Source organism: Cygnus atratus, chromosome 9 (assembly GCF_013377495.2).
Source record: "Cygnus atratus isolate AKBS03 ecotype Queensland, Australia chromosome 9, CAtr_DNAZoo_HiC_assembly, whole genome shotgun sequence".
NCBI classification, from domain to species: Eukaryota; Metazoa; Chordata; class Aves; order Anseriformes; family Anatidae; genus Cygnus; species Cygnus atratus.
Window position 1 is genome coordinate 4,370,090 of NC_066370.1, and position 15,723 is coordinate 4,385,812.

At 37.6% G+C, this 15,723-nt stretch overlaps 1 protein-coding gene across 13 annotated transcripts in view; it reads left to right on the top strand.

Annotated features, from left to right (window-relative positions):
* DOCK10 (dedicator of cytokinesis 10) overlaps positions 1-15,723 on the top strand; it is a 150,881-nt gene that overhangs the window by 91,891 nt on the left and 43,267 nt on the right. For 11 of the 13 annotated variants that reach the window (XM_035544606.2, XM_050712487.1, XM_050712488.1 and 8 more), the window contains exons 15-24: positions 775-897; positions 2,157-2,236; positions 5,672-5,859; positions 6,493-6,558; positions 7,249-7,341; positions 9,301-9,424; positions 9,575-9,696; positions 10,357-10,443; positions 11,007-11,099; positions 13,104-13,222. In XM_035544606.2, the coding sequence (XP_035400499.1) occupies positions 775-897; positions 2,157-2,236; positions 5,672-5,859; positions 6,493-6,558; positions 7,249-7,341; positions 9,301-9,424; positions 9,575-9,696; positions 10,357-10,443; positions 11,007-11,099; positions 13,104-13,222 (1,095 nt within the window). The remainder of the gene's footprint in view (positions 1-774; positions 898-2,156; positions 2,237-5,671; positions 5,860-6,492; positions 6,559-7,248; positions 7,342-9,300; positions 9,425-9,574; positions 9,697-10,356; positions 10,444-11,006; positions 11,100-13,103; positions 13,223-15,723) is intronic. The other 2 variants (XM_050712494.1, XM_050712493.1) reach the window with 1 other exon arrangement.

The following is a 15,723-nucleotide window of genomic DNA, read 5'->3' on the forward strand; positions in this document are numbered from 1 at the left end:
TCTGAGCACGTTTTTCTGTGCACACAACAGCTGATACTTATTGTTCCCAGATATAAACGGATATCCTTTTTTTCCATCTCATTTGCCACTTTGTAGCTGGTTCACCAAAAACGTAGTTGATGCTCCACGAACTAGTTTTGTGAAGGAAAGTTAAGCTGCAGTGAGTTGGTATCGTGCTTCTGGAGGACACAGAACAGAGTTAATGCATAGGAAAACTCATTAGAGGTCTCTACACTGGTTCTGCAAAAGCATATGCTTCTTTACATGATGAGATCTTATGGTTGGGATTTGATGTCTTGCTAAAATTTCTATTATTTAAAATTATCAGTAGGGGGTGGAGTAGAGAATGGGTTCTAGATAGGTTCTGTATACTTGAGCTTTGTCAGCTGAGAGCTACAGAAAAAAAGGAGGAGAATGGGATGGGTGGGTACTGAACTTGATGATGATCTGTTCTAGCATTAAAATGCTGAAACTCTGAGCTGTCAACAGTTGTGCTACACCTAAGATGAATGGGGATTGTTTGCATAGTGTAAGATTAAACAAAGTCTTAAGTCTTTGCAGGACTGGGGCTGTGCTTGCAGATAAGCTGAAACTCTCTGTGCATCTACGAATACACAGCTCAGAAGAGCTTTCTTGTGTGAAGCTCTGCAGGCAGCCCTGGAATTTGTGGGAGAGTTCAGGTCATATCGTTATTAAAACATTACATGACAATTTCAAATGTTCAAATGTATATGGGTGTGTGTTTATAAACATACTATTTTTCTTTCTTTATAGACCAGTGTTCAGAGATAATCAGGGAAATGTTGACAGAGACTCACGATTCTCACCTTTATTCAGGCAAGAAAGTAATAAGATTTCCATGGAAGATTTGATTAAGCTAATAGCAGAATACAGAAGGTAAGGAACAGATTTTAATTTGGTTTGAGAAGGTATAAAAGCCTTAAAAAGCTGCACAGAATAATTTTCACAGCTCTTTTCATCATTTAGCACAGTGTGCCAAAGTAGCCATATTAAATTAGTGTTTTTCACATTAGTCCAACATCTGCCAAAGACTGCTTTAGGTTAGAAATTCCAGGAAAACTGGAAAGTCATTTGGCATGTTAATAAATTTTATTGTAACCTAAAGATAGTGGTTCCTTAAATTAGCTTCTATCACGGGAAATGCAGGTAAAGTAGCCAACAAGAGAACACTCTCTTTAAAAAAAAAAATGGGAAATGAAAAAGCATTCTTTAATGGTTTCTCTAACCCTTGCTTTTGTTTGTTTGAGTCTCCATGACAAACTGCAGAGTGAACACTGGAAGGAAAAAACCTCCAAATGCTTGACAGTGTGTAAATTAGTGAATAGCTGTTTGGCTGAATGTTCTTTCATACAGGTGTAAATCAGATTAACTCTAGAGCAGAGACTTTGTTTTTACCAGATGAGTGACATGAGAATTAAACCTTGAATTTCTTCCTGTGCCTTCTACACCAAATGAACCTAGAAATAAATTAATGTAATTATTTTTTTCCAATTCCATTTATATGAAATCAGATCATAAAAAGATTGAACAAGTATTACAGGGATTGGATCAGTCCCTTAATCTCTTCTATTACTGTTACTAGTCAGTAAACTTCATGGACATTCTTGATACTGGAATAAGAGCTGCCACTGCTGGCTTTGTCTGTCTGAAACATCTAGATAAAAGCAATTTAGTATCACAGTTCTGGCATGTCTCAAGTTGCTTGGGCACAAGGAGCGTGTCTTGGTCCCTTTTCAGCATGGCACTTGCAGAAGCCATGATGCTGTGAGTTCCTTTTGTCTCAGTGGTCACACAATTCCTTTTAAAGAGCATTTGATTCAGACTGTAGAAAGAAAAAGTGGGTAAGTTAATTCTTGTAAAGTTCATCATTACTTCGTCAGTTTCTTCCTCTTCTATAAGTGTGGCATTGCCTCAAAGAGAAGGCATGAGAAAGAATGAGGCCAAGAAAGAAAAGACGTTTCTTCCCTGATGTTGCATTTGTTTTGAGTCTAACTGCTAATAGTTGTATGTTAAAGTGTTTAATAAGGATTTATGTCTTAAGTCAGGGTTTGGTTTTCATTTCAGCTTAATTTCTATTTTGGGTCTTATCTCCCCTCTTCTAATTTTCTAAAATGTTTTCATTTCTGTCATTGCAGAGCAGAGAAGATTAGCAAAATACAGACCATACCTGGCAGTTTGGAGATCGCAGTTGATTGTGTTCCTTTGGAACATCCAAGTATGATTCCACTATATAATTAATCATTACTATTAAATAAGAAATTGTCATAGGTTTTCTAATAGCCTGTTGTAATGAGACAGTTCTGGTAGAATTGTCCATCGTTGTGTAGAAAAATGTATACATGTGTTTGGGAAGGGAACGTTCCTGATCTCTTTTTTTTTCATTTAATTGCACAATTCTTTTCCTCCTGCAACTGCCCAAACATACAATACAGAGCTCAACATGTTGTCTCCACATGTGATGAAAGTGCAGGGACCACTTTTTGGTCTCTAAGGGATTAGGCCAAAGACCGGACTGGGCTTCTGTAGCCAGAGGTTAAGAGCCTGGCAGTGTTGATGTGGACTGTGATGCACATATCTTCTGTGAATCAGCATGTGATTATCAGCAGGTTTCAGGAATGCAGAGCAGATGGAGGGCTTCACTCAGAGGCAATTCTGGCATCAATACAACAAACACTAGTGTGGGTACCCCTAATTGAATCCTTTTTTAATTTTTTGTTTCAACAGCTACAATTCTGTGACCTACAACTGCAAAAAGCTCAGGACTATCTGAGTTAATTAAGTTTAACAGTCACTTTTATTCTGACGTCGATACGTTCGTAGGCCCTCTTGTTTAGCTCAGGAACAAGCAGAGCAACTGCTCAGTATCAAAATGGAGATGATTCCTCATGGATGTAGATAAAATATGTTCTGTGCAGGTATATTATTTTATGTTAAAATATGTGATCATCACATATTTTATACCATCTTCATGTGGTATTAGATTTAAAAAATAGTTTCACTAACATTTCAAAAGATATTTTTATTTTTGGAATTTAAAGAAATTGATAGAGTAGGCAAAATGGTCCAAAACAGCTTGATCCTTTTATTGTTACATGACTCGGTGCACTGTGGCCAAGCGAAGGTCTGGTTTTAGAAGGTATATGCTGCTAAGGTGCCCAGTACGCGTGGAAAGTCAGTGAAAATTCCCTCACTCTGAACAGTAGCAGCTTACAGATTTCTTTGGCACCACAAGATTTTGTCTTACTATGAGTCAGGCTGTAAAATAATTTTAAAACTGTAAGAGAAAAGTTACATGCTGTAGGATTTATTAAAACCTCTGTGAAAACTCTTCTTGATTTCAGTCAGCTCTGAAGGAAGCCCCTGTAACAGCAGTAAGCAGTTCTGTTGTAACACCTCCTTCCCACTGAAAATAAAGTCTTGCTTAGCTAGTGCTAAAATCTTTTTTTGCCAAGAAGAGTTAAGGAAAAGGAAGTTGGCTGCAGATCTTGTTGAGAAGTTGCTATATGATTGTGTCTCTGGGGACCGACACTGCTCTGCTTCACATTACCATCAATTTGCATTAGACAACTGCAGTAGATCTGTGCTTTTATAAGACTTCATTTGCTATAGCTACAAAGAGCTGTAGACGGGGATATACCAGGAGATGTTGTCTGACAGTGTTTAAGCTGATAGACAACTATTAACTTTGCTGCTGCATGAGAGGGGAAAAAAATGTGTAGCTCTAGCAAAGGGAAAGAGAGAAAACAGCTTTCTGAAGCTTTCACCTATGCTGCCTGGTCCCTGCTTGTTGTCTAAACTCTGGAGCTGGCACCAGGGCAGCAGCTACGTCCCCTGCTTTGCCCCCCACCTAAACCACACATTAAAACCCAGAGGTGGGAGGCTCCATTCATGTGCAGGGCAATCACGGAGAAGTGCAGATGGCCTTGCAGCCAAGAGCCAACGTGGCTGGAAGCAAACTGGGCTGTTGCTTCTGCATAAGTGTCTGTGAAATGAGAGGCACAGAGACCTGACCTTCACAACGGACTCCGTAAGGCTTGCTTTTTTCCAGGCAGATTCTTGCTGTTGTTGCTGTCTCTTCTGAAGAGAGCAGTGATAGCCTGTAGAGTGCATCTGAGCTGCTGGTATTGAAAAGCTTCCTGGTTGCTATATCGTCCCTTTTTGTGTTCGGTTCAACACTATTTCCCTGTGAATTTTCTATGGGCTACGAGAAGCGCGGTGTGTTGAGCACGCAGCAAGATTTCTGCAGACAGGCCTTAGATGTGCATGCTAATCCTTGTGTCAGGATTTCTCTAATGAGAGTCAAGGTTAATGATGTTCAAAACCAGACACAGTCAGAATGCTTATAAATCTAATTTGAGGGGCAGTTGGCTAAAAATGAAGACATAACACATCCTTTTCAGATATGTTGCCTGAGCCTTGCCCAGACAGTAGTTAGCTGTTTAGCCTTTGATCTTAGCTTTGTGTAGGCCAAGGCCAGTGAGCAGTCCCCAGGTACTGGGAAACTTCATAGCAGAAGAGCAAACACTCAGAGGTTCATATGTGACCCTAAGTGGCCCCACTGACCAACAGAGGAGTTTGTGAGATCACTTGCTGTGCCCTGTTGCTGGAGCTAGGGGGAACATTCCTAAGGGTTCTTTACAGCCGTCAGTGGTCCCTGTCAGTTCTGGCTGACAAGTGCAAGTGATTTAATTTAGCAGTTCCCTTTCACTGCTGCTAATTTTGTTTGGGAAAAACAAAAGTTTTCATGGATCTTTCCAGTTGAATTCAGGAGCTGTGTCTGTTGGCTGGGTGTACCAGTGAATTGGGCAGGTGCGTGTTTCAGTGGGCAGTGGGCTGGGAAGAAAGTTTTCCATGTCTGTTTGAAACAAAACAAACCAGCCTGCTACAGCTGGAACACAGACACTTCTCCCCTTGCCTGTTTGAGCTGCCGAAGACCTGTGCAATCCTGAAACCAGCAATTTCTTCTTGTGTTAGTTTTGAAAGAAGTAAAATTGAGAATATTATATATGAGAAATAACCATCTTCTTTCAACTTCCTCCCAACAAATTGGTTGTTTTTTTTTTTCCAGTGTGTTACTGTAGGGTTCAAGGAAAGAATTTTGATGAAATGTCTCACTAATTTAATGGTACAGACATACAAAGAATCTGTGATCTTTGCCTGTGACTGCTGTCTGGGTGATAATGTTTATTTTCACCTTCTGTTTCTTGATCTGGTTTCAGTCATCCCAACTGAACCATGTATTCAATCTAGTTCTGCAATACTTGTTTCTTCATTTGGTTTACTATGTCATTAGATGATAGAAAAGATTAAATGAGATATTGGGCAGTAAAATCAATTAGAAACAGCATCACACATTCATAACTTACTTTGTTGAAACTGAGAGTGCCAGTGGTGCTGTTATGCTGTCAAGCATCTTCAAATACTGTGTATGTCAAAAGTTTTTTAGTGTTGTACTGTTTAATTTCAGTGAGATAAACCATTTGAGGATGATGGACTGTAATTCCAGATTTATGTGAATGCAACTTACAGCAGGATTTGATCTGTTCCATCTCAATGTGTTGTATTCTTAGTAGTAAGACTAAGTATGTGATTTAAGTTTGTGTGTAAAGAAACTTAATAAGTGATGCTTTTCTTTTCTGTTCTTTTGAAGACTGTGTAACTTCATCTTTTATTCCAATCAAGCCATTTAATGACATAAAGGAACATCAACCTACAGTGGAAGTTGAGGAGTTTGTACAGGAATCAACAAAATATTCTCGGCCTTACAGAGTATACAAGAACCAAATATACATATATCCAAAACACCTCAAGTATGACAGCCAAAAATACTTCAGCAAGGTACAGTATATGATGACCAATTCAGGCCAACATTGAGTAGTTATGTATTACATGAGCCCTCTCATTGGAATGAAGGAGAGGAAAATGGCAATGCAAATCACTTTTTTTTTTTGTAATTTTTGCAGTCATAAAACATTGGTACATTTAATGAAATACATTTAATGAAATAATGTGTGGATTAATTTCAAGTTTTATCAGTGAATCATAGAATGGCTCGGGTGGGAAGGGACCTTAAAGATCATCTAGGTCCTACCCCCAGATCAAAGAGAGAACATGGGAATAGCTTTTTCACAATCTTGATGCAGATGCAATGATTCTGGAAAAAAATGTTTTGCTTAAATGAAATTTGAGTACTGATTCCATGTGTATGCTGAGTGAAGATTAATTAAAGACAAAATGCAGGTAAGTGATGGTCACTCTATAATCCACTTCTACACCGTTGGTTTGAGGCCTGGCTAGTGTTTAGCCACTTCTTGATTGAAATATTATTTCTAGTGATAGCACAGTGGCAAGAAGGTGTTTCAAATTTATGTTTCTTCTAGATTTTGAAAAGAGTAAGCTACTCATATTTGGCCTGCATTTTTATGGCTATCCTAGTTCTCATCTGAGCTTTAATATATTCCTGTTTTTCAGGCACGGAATATAACAGTGTGCATTGAATTTAAAAGCTCTGATGAAGAAGGAGCGAAGCCACTGAAGGTAAGCCATGAGAACAGTGTTTCTGACATTACTTATAAAACCCAGGAAAGGAGACTATACTAACCTATAACAATTAAACTTACCATTTTTACAGTGCAACTTAATTGGTCTAAAATTCACCATTTACCCCAGATTTCTCACTGAGCTTAGGATGCTTCATAAAAAAGAACGAGGCAGAAAATTAGAACTTTAAACATAACTCTTAACTGCTACTGACCGTGGACTATCACATATTATTGTTGTTATGTAGTTTCCTCACCAATAAAGCTGTCATCACTCAATATTCAAGAGCCTCTGTACTAGGCTGTGCCAGCAAGGGGATTGTTAACAGTTGTAGTTTTGCAACACTGAGAAATCAGTAAAGGCCTTACATTGTATATTGAATTGGATAAAGATGAAATAGCTTTTGTAAAACTTTTTGCAGAAAACTATGAAATCAGTAACAGCAAGAAAGAAGCCTAAGGAATGCATTGCTTAGTAAATTCAGGGTAATTTTCCTGGATCAATGGACTTTTTCTGGAAGTGTGTGTAAAAAAATAATTTGAAAGCACTTAAAATATTTCTTTGAATATTTAAGTAATTATCAATCTTTCATGATATTGTTTTCAATGCACATGCATATTAGATATACCAGGGCTAGTATCATCAGCAAAATTTGACAATGTAATTAAAGTATGTTACTTTTATCAGTGCATTTATGGGAAGCCAGGTGGACCATTATTTACAACGGCAGCCTACACCGCTGTGCTACATCATTCCCAGAATCCTGATTTCTGTGATGAGGTCAGTCTGCTTTTTTTACTCATTAAATGTCTGCCAATATCACACGTTTGCCAATGAGAAAGAAAAATGTGTAAAGAATGCTTGTTACGCGTTCTTGTATACCTGGATGGAATTATGTTATGTAGATCTACCTGCATTCTCACTTTTTTTTTATATCAACTCAGTGAGTCTTTCCTCTTATAAGATGTTCTGAGTACAGTTAAGATGATGTAGAATTAATTAGAAATAGTGTAGCTCTCTAAAATGCACGTCTGGATGACCTTAAGGACCTAGATGTATCTCTGAATTTAGTGGAAACAGTAAACACCATGGTGAAGGGTGGAGGCAAGTGTCAGAACAAACCCCTCTCGCAAATACAAGATTTGTACTGGGACATTTTTGTTGATTCAGTGATCTGAACAGAATATACAGTGATATGCAGAGGCTGCAGCAAGTAGCTTAGCTCATGCTTTGGAGGTTGCAGCTCTAGAATAGAGTTCGTACATTGGCCTTTGCCAAATGCTAGATGAACATCTTTCCACCATGCATTTTTACATTTCACCAACGCCAACTGTGATTTCCTAAGCTTTCTGCAAGTGAACTCAACTTCACCCTTTCACTGACCAGTGTGTTTGATGGCGTGCTAATGCCATGTGTCTTTTCTAGATTTTCTACTATGGCTTCTGGGTAGTGATAATGCTGGCAAACAAAACTAGTAGTTAGCCAGCATTTTCCAAACCACTTGATCTTGGAAAAACTTCCAAAAATGAAAATTTTCTTTGATAAAATATCAAGAGAAAAGCCAGCAGATAAAAGTGCAACTTATATACAAAGCATTAATTTAAGATTCATGTTTAGGAGCTGAGGTGGAACTTTTAAAGCATTATGTTTTCATAACATCATAGAATCATTTAGATTGGAAAAAAAAACTTAAGATCATCAAGTCCAACCATCAAAATTGATTTCATAAGTGTTGAGCCACTTTCCTCCTACTCCTTTGAAGGCAGAATTTGGGGTTTTAACACATCTGCAAATGTGCTTCATGTGATGCTAATGAGCCATCTGCTGTGGGCAAATTACTTGCGGCTTAAATGAAGACCTGAATTCAGATTTTAAGAGATTAGTTGGCTGGAAGAGGAATGCACCTGTCCTAAGTGTTCCTAGTATTAGTCAGGAAAACAGCAAGTGCAGTTTTGAAAATAATGTAGAATGTTATCCAAAAAGTTCTCTTAATCTCCATGTCTGTATGTCCATTTCATATCTATATTTATGGTATTAGATTCTTCCTCATAAGCTGATTTAACACTGGAAGCATTTACTAACAATTTCTAAGCCTTACTTTAAGCATAGGATCAGCATGGATAAGCATTATCACAGTTCAGAAGGGCAAAATGTCTTTTTCATTAGTTCCTATGGTAACGTGTTTTGATTACTTTGTATATTTATTCCAATAGGTTAATAATACCTCAGCCCAAATCTATAGGGATTTGTGGATGACATGATATGAGATTTAAGACTGACCAGAAATCCTAAATAGAAGTTGATTTTCACGTCAGCTATGAAATGATCCTGAATAAAATAGCAGAGATTTTGTTTTAGTTTTGACTTTGATTTTCCTGAAAATAAGAGAACAGTGAGGGCTATTTATGTCTGCTAGTCATCACTTGTAAGCAGGGTCTATGACTTTTTAATTCTGTGCTTTTTCATCATCTGCTTTTTCATCATAAATGCAAATATTCATTCACAAGAAAAAGAGAAAAGAAGCTGGTAAAGTAAAAATGAGAGATAATCATCTTCAGCAACTTCCTTAGGAGAACATTTATTACCAAGGTAGCAACAGCACCACACAAACATTTGCCAGTAAAGTCAGGCTGTACTTAGACCTTTATGTAGAGAGAGATGTCACTCATTTAGACCATCTCTGATGCCTGGTTTAATCGATATTTAAACTAAAGTGAGGTGTAACATTTTACATTTCAGGTGAAAATTGAACTTCCCACTCAACTCCATAAGAAACACCACATTCTGTTTTCATTTTATCATGTCACCTGTGACATAAATGCAAAAGCTAATGCCAAAAAGAAAGAGGCTCTGGAAACACCAGGTACCTGTAGCAGAATTACTTTTAATAATAAATATAAATAATGTACATTCGAATAAGGATTTCAGAATTTCTGGCTGGATGTTATTGTCTTCCTTTGAACTTGAGGAACTTGTTTTCCAAAGTGCCATATTGATTTGTTCTTGTGCACAGTGGGATACGCGTGGCTTCCTTTGTTGAAAGATGCCCAGCTAGCTTCCCAGGAACACAACGTGCCAGTAGCAAGCAGTCTGCCTCCCAATTACTTAAGCCTTCAAGAACCTACAAGTGGCAAGGTATTAATTCATACTTTTATATTGTTCAAACGGCACACAGCACTTACTTGTGTTTTACATGGGATCAGATTTGCATTTTTACTTATCTGAAAGTGTAAATGATAACAGGGCATCTATTTTAGAAAGTTCATGTTAATAATATCAAGTATATAAATGAATATCTGTAACACTGGGCTGTAAGCCATATGATATTGACTCAGGAGTATATATGGAAAAAGTACATTTTATAACTGTGTCTTCTACAGTATTATACCTAACATCTCCAAAACTTCAGAGAGCAATCAGTAAGAACTCTTCAGAAACTCAGGCGACAAGACATTCATTATCCAGCTGACATGACCCACAATCATAATTCATTCTCCAGCGTTGTTGTACGATAACACTTTTTTCCACTGATCCCGTCCTGTTTGGGTTATTTGTGCCTCCATGTGTTTTTTTTTAACATTGTCAAGAGAATAGGGTAGGGCAGTGACCTGGTCCCTTAAATGATAACGTTCATGGTCTCACAATGAAAAGTTGGTTTGTGTGGCACTAGTTCTCTATTTGTGAAAGCACAATAGCTAGCACAGTTCACACACAAACCCTGTGCAAAGCTACGCAGTGTCAAGTGGTGCAGACTTGAATAAGTAGGAAAAAATATATTTTGTTTCCTTTTTATAGCAGATCGGCTGTGATGTAAAATGGGTAGATAGTGGGAAGCCACTTTTCAAAGTGTCTACTTTTGTTGTATCGACAGTAAATACTCAGGTAAGCTACTCAGGTAAGCTGAATTTCCTCTTAGCTGTTACCTGCTTACAAGCAAAAAGTGTCAAAGAAAGTCTGAAAGATGCTTTCTCTCAAATCTTGTACGAATGTGTTTCTCTAACATTTAGAGGTTACTTAAATATAGAATGGCAAAATTTAAATGATGGAATACACATTTTAAGGAAAAATATAAATTACTTAATATTATGCCAAAATAAAAATCATGGAATGTCAGTTTAAACAGCAAGAAAATAAAATGTGAGCACTGGGGGAAAAAGTATCTGGCCATTGAAATCCTTAGGTTGTGAGGAAAAGACTAATTGCTTGCAATACAGGAAAAAAAGTTTGGTCAAAGAACCTAGTAATATTTGGGTATATATTAGGCTATATACAATGGCCAATGGACTGGGCTAGGTAAACTGATCTGTCTTTCCATGTCTTATGTCTAAGGTGATAGCTACCAAGTGCGTTCTTTGGTATCACAGGAGATTGTTATAACGAATTTATGGAGTTGAATTCCAAGCCTTTCTATAATATGTTAATGTGAACATTTGTTTATCATTTAGGATCCATACCTGAATAACTTTTTCCATCAGTGCCAAGAAAGGGAAAAGGATTTCTCTCAGCCTCCTACCCCAAACTTTGTCAATTCTTGTAAGGTAAAGTAATCTGCAGCACAGAGTTGTGCTATAAAATTGTAATTAGGGCTTTCTCTCAACTGATCCATCACTGCGCAATTCTAAGAGTGGCATAGACTTGCCAGGAGACAATGGGTCCATGACAACTCCAGTTAGACTTCCTTGGTGTGACAGATGTAATACTGGTCACAGAGATGTTTCCGATCCCCTCTCTCATTTAGAGCATGGCTTCATCTGCCTCAATTCCACTCTGGATAATCCAGCCTATGTCAAGCCTCAGTTCCCATTAAAGGGCGGTGAAATGCTGCGCTGTTTCTCAAGGACTGTCCAAAAAATGAGCTGTGGCCTGTTGAGCTGCAGTATTCTTGCTAGTCCTCTGTTGCCCTAGACATACAATGTGATTACCTCCTACTTGTCTCCAGATTTTCACTCAAAAATAACTGGTTGCTATTCAAAGGGGCTGTTTTTGGTACTTTGCATGTACAAATCAAGGGTACTAGTTGCCTGTCAAGTTCTGAAAACAGTAAGAGCATACCCTTTCTGCAAAGTTTAAATGAATAAGCAAGAATAGCATTAAATGCATCTGTATTCAGTAGAGGTCAAAAACTGAGAAGGCAGGGGCAAAGCAAGCAGCATAGAAGAGCAGCAGGTAAATGAAGGGCCATGACACCTTACTCATGAATGGCAAAATTCAGAGTTAGCACTTTGCAGTCTGCTTATTGAACTTTAAGAGGAGGAGAAGCAAGAAAACGGTAGGGTGACCGTGACTTTAATTATGTCACTGTATTAGCTCTGAAACATTGTACATGACTTGTATTTATTATTTTTCCTTGTGGCAGTGTGTGAAATCTAATAGCTGTTTGGGGATTTAGATGTTACCATCATGTATGTGCTTTTCCCCTTTCCTTTGTCACTATGTTTTCCTGTTTCCACATACCTTCAGCAGATTTTATAAAGATGCTTGTGAATTTTGCTTCAATAAGCAAATAATAAATTCCAATAAATTATGGCCCCAGTTCTCTGGGCAAGGCCTTAAAGGTGACTACTAATTTGGTTGATGGGTGCAGGTAGACTTGATGGGGTATTTAGCACTGTCAGTTAGTGCTGGTTGATTTAACAAGATGATTAAGGAATGTTTTCAGAAATCAAAGCATCAGGGCTATTTATAGGGGATACATCTACTGAATGAAAGCCTTAATTGTGAATTTTTGGGAAGCTGTTGAGCATATTGGACAAAGTTTGGGAATCCATAAAAGCTTCAGAATTTTCTAGGCAGTAAGTTACTTATCTAAATAACCAGCTTTGCACTGTTCGTTATTTACTGTTTGTAGTTTACCTTTTAAAGAGATTTTGCTGATTTTATTAGAAAATAATGTTGTATGTGATAAAGAATCAACTTTGCAATATAACCAAGAAATAATTTTCCCCAGGGCATTTTGCTTTTATTTATAAATCATGAATAACTTTGAAGAAATTTAGAAATTATTTGGAAATGTCTGAAATGTAAAACTGGGAGTAATTCAGAGGATTTTTTTTTAATTAAGAGCTCAGTATCTTCCTTGATCAGAGAAGATAATACGATGTCTCTCTAGTCAGGTTAGAGTGTTAATACTGCTTTTATCAGTGTGCTTTTGACAATTGTTTTAGCTACAATTTCATTTTATCAGATCTCAGTATAGAAAGAATGAGTTTTCCTAAAAATGTTAGGAAATGCATGTCTTAAAAATAGTTCTTTTAGTGCCCTGGTTTTGGTTTCAATCTTTTAGTTTGCTTGCTTTGTTTGTTTTTCATCAGGATAAAACAAAATACTCAAATTTGGAGATGTGGACAATGACTACAGTTGCATGGATGGTTATATTTAAAACAAACTTTGTGGGGAACTAGTCCTCCACTTAGTTATCCTGTTTTCCTACCACTATTCTGCCAGTGGCTGTACTGCATTTTACCTGCTGAAACAGGAAAGCAAATAATTAGCTTCCACTGCTCATATTGGAAATCTCTAATTTTCTTTCTTATGTCCTACAGAATTTGCTGAGGATAGAGAAGATCCATGTAATTATGAACTTTCTTCCCATAGTCCTGAATCAACTGTTCTGGGTTTTGGTGCAAAACAGTGATGATGAAGTTACAACAGCTGTGACCAGGTATCTGAACAGTTTCTATACGAAGAAAATAATTCTGTAGATGTTCATCCAATAATAGCTGCTCTCATAAAAGCTGTCTGTGGCATTTAGACTTCAGTAGGTGAGAATGCCTGCTTCCCCCTTAACACAGGGCTCTGCAATAGGTTGTGGAAGAGCATGGTATCATATGGTTGACTCTAATACCAACCAGGAGATCGTTGCCTGTGTTGGATGTGTCTTTGTACCCTGAGGCAATGATAGATAAAGGTCTTGTCCTTGAGGAGTTAATTGCTTCCTAAAAAAGCTGAATATCCATTTTAATTTATGTTTAACTCTGAATATGTGGAATTCAGCATAGAAAGAGCTTGGCATCTTGCATTAGCCAGTGCAGAGTCAAACATTCAGTTCATGCTTTTCTGGGGCATTTTCTAATTAGAGTGTATCGGCAATATCTGAAAAGCAGTGGAGGCATTTTCTAGTGAGCAGGCAAACAGCTGGAATGATTTTCTGGGTCTTTCACCCCTCACATAATGAAATTGTTTTTATTCATGCTGTTGATCAGTGCAGCAGAAAAAAAAATGCTGGAGAGATTATAATTGTTCTCTGCAGGAGGGCAGAAAGTTGTACTGAGTTTTCTTTTGGCCATAGTGTTGTTTCAGTTGTACTTCTGCCAGTAGCTAAACATTGGGACTACAACTAGTTGGAAAAAATGACAACTCTCAGCCCTCAGCAACTCTGTTAGACTTGTCTGCTGTCTGTATATTTTCTTGCTTTTCAGATTGTTCTCCGTAGTTAATTCCTGAAGAAAGATTAACTAGGAAAGCGTAAAGGAATGAGGAAGCTGATTTCCTCATGTTAGCCTTGGAAAACTAGAATGTCAATATACTTTGTCAAAGGATCATGGCACCTTGGAGGATGAATTCCAGTTTGACAACACCTAAGTACTAGGAAACATTCCTTGTAAATGTGTGATTTCATGACTACATAAAGTTTTCAGAGGAAGAGAGAGAGAGTCAGACCTTTGTTAAAGACCCCTTTATGGCCAACAAAATAACTAATGTTAAGGCCAGTGAGGGAGAATAAAGAATCCTGTCCCAGGGTAGAATTGAAGTATCAATTAACTGACTGGAAAATAAATCAGAAAGATTTATTTTATAAAATAGATCAGAAAGAAAATAAATCAGAAGAAGTAGATGTTTAAAACTTAGACGTAATGATTAGATGGCAAAACTGAAGGATGCTAATTTTTTTCATGCATCAGATTTTGAATATACACCCTCAATGGGGTGGGGGGGATCTCTGTTTTTCTTGTATGTGCGATGGCTTTTGTGCTAGTACTGTTGATGTCAACGGGAATATGCTCATCTGCTGTGTGTGCCATTCATTGACGTGTCCTATATATATACACACACTGTATTTTGTTCTGAATAGCTTGGAGCAGCTTGTGTTGAACATATTAAAAACAACAACAGAATGAAAAGCTAGAATTGCTTACGTGTTGGGGAGAAAACATTATCCCTTTTATACTCTCTCATGATTACTTACTTGTCCAAGGGCCCGACATGGTATCATTTCTATCTTGTCTTTGCTAGGACTTATTTCAGTTTCAAATCAGAGTAAGGGCTGGCTGAAGGATCAGAATGGGCACAACTAATTTTGTCATAGCATTTGTGTATTGCTATAAGTTTTACTTCTTTTAATAATAACAAGAAATGAAATATATGAAGTATATCAACTTGAAGGAATTACAAACTTTTGAATCCGATAGTAAGAGTTTGCAGAAAACTCTCAAATCAACAAACTACTAGAACTACTTGTATGTGGATCATAGTCTGTCGTATACCTGTTGGTGTATCTATGCATTAATAATCCATTTTAGTTATGCCATTATTATGAGTGCCCTTGAACTTGAGATACAGTTCACAGTTTTTGATATTTGAGAATCATGAACTGTTTCCTCCACATTCTTTCAACATAAAAATAAGACTATAAAATTGCAGTGTTTTCTATATTAAATATCTAAAATCTGAAAAAAAAAATGGTCTCAAAAATTGGAGGAGATGTTATGGTTAATTTGAAGATAACTTCTTGCTCAAATGTGTGTTTTCTAAAACAAAATGGTATCAAACAAAAGATGGCCCAGGTACAAACTCAAGAGAAAACTTTGCTGAAACGCTTGATCTCAAGTGGTTCCATCTCTGCTGTTAACAGAAGCACAGGCATGAACGTGGGTGTTGGCATGGCCTGGGCAATTTGCTTCAATGTTGCTGATCACCAAGGGGATTTGCAGAAGCTCAGAGCACCTCTGGTTGCTCTGAGTCCCACCTGCTACTGAGGAACAAGCGGGTGCTGTGCTCAGTCTGCTCCTCTGGGCTGCTTGGGTGCTCAGGCCAGGCCTGAGACCCATGCTATGTGCAAACAGTGCAGGAGAGAGGCACGCTTGGGCTGGAGGCCAGGCTCCTGTGTGCCCTTGATTAACAGTGCAGTCATAAAGAAAGCATCAAAGCTTCATAGAATCACCA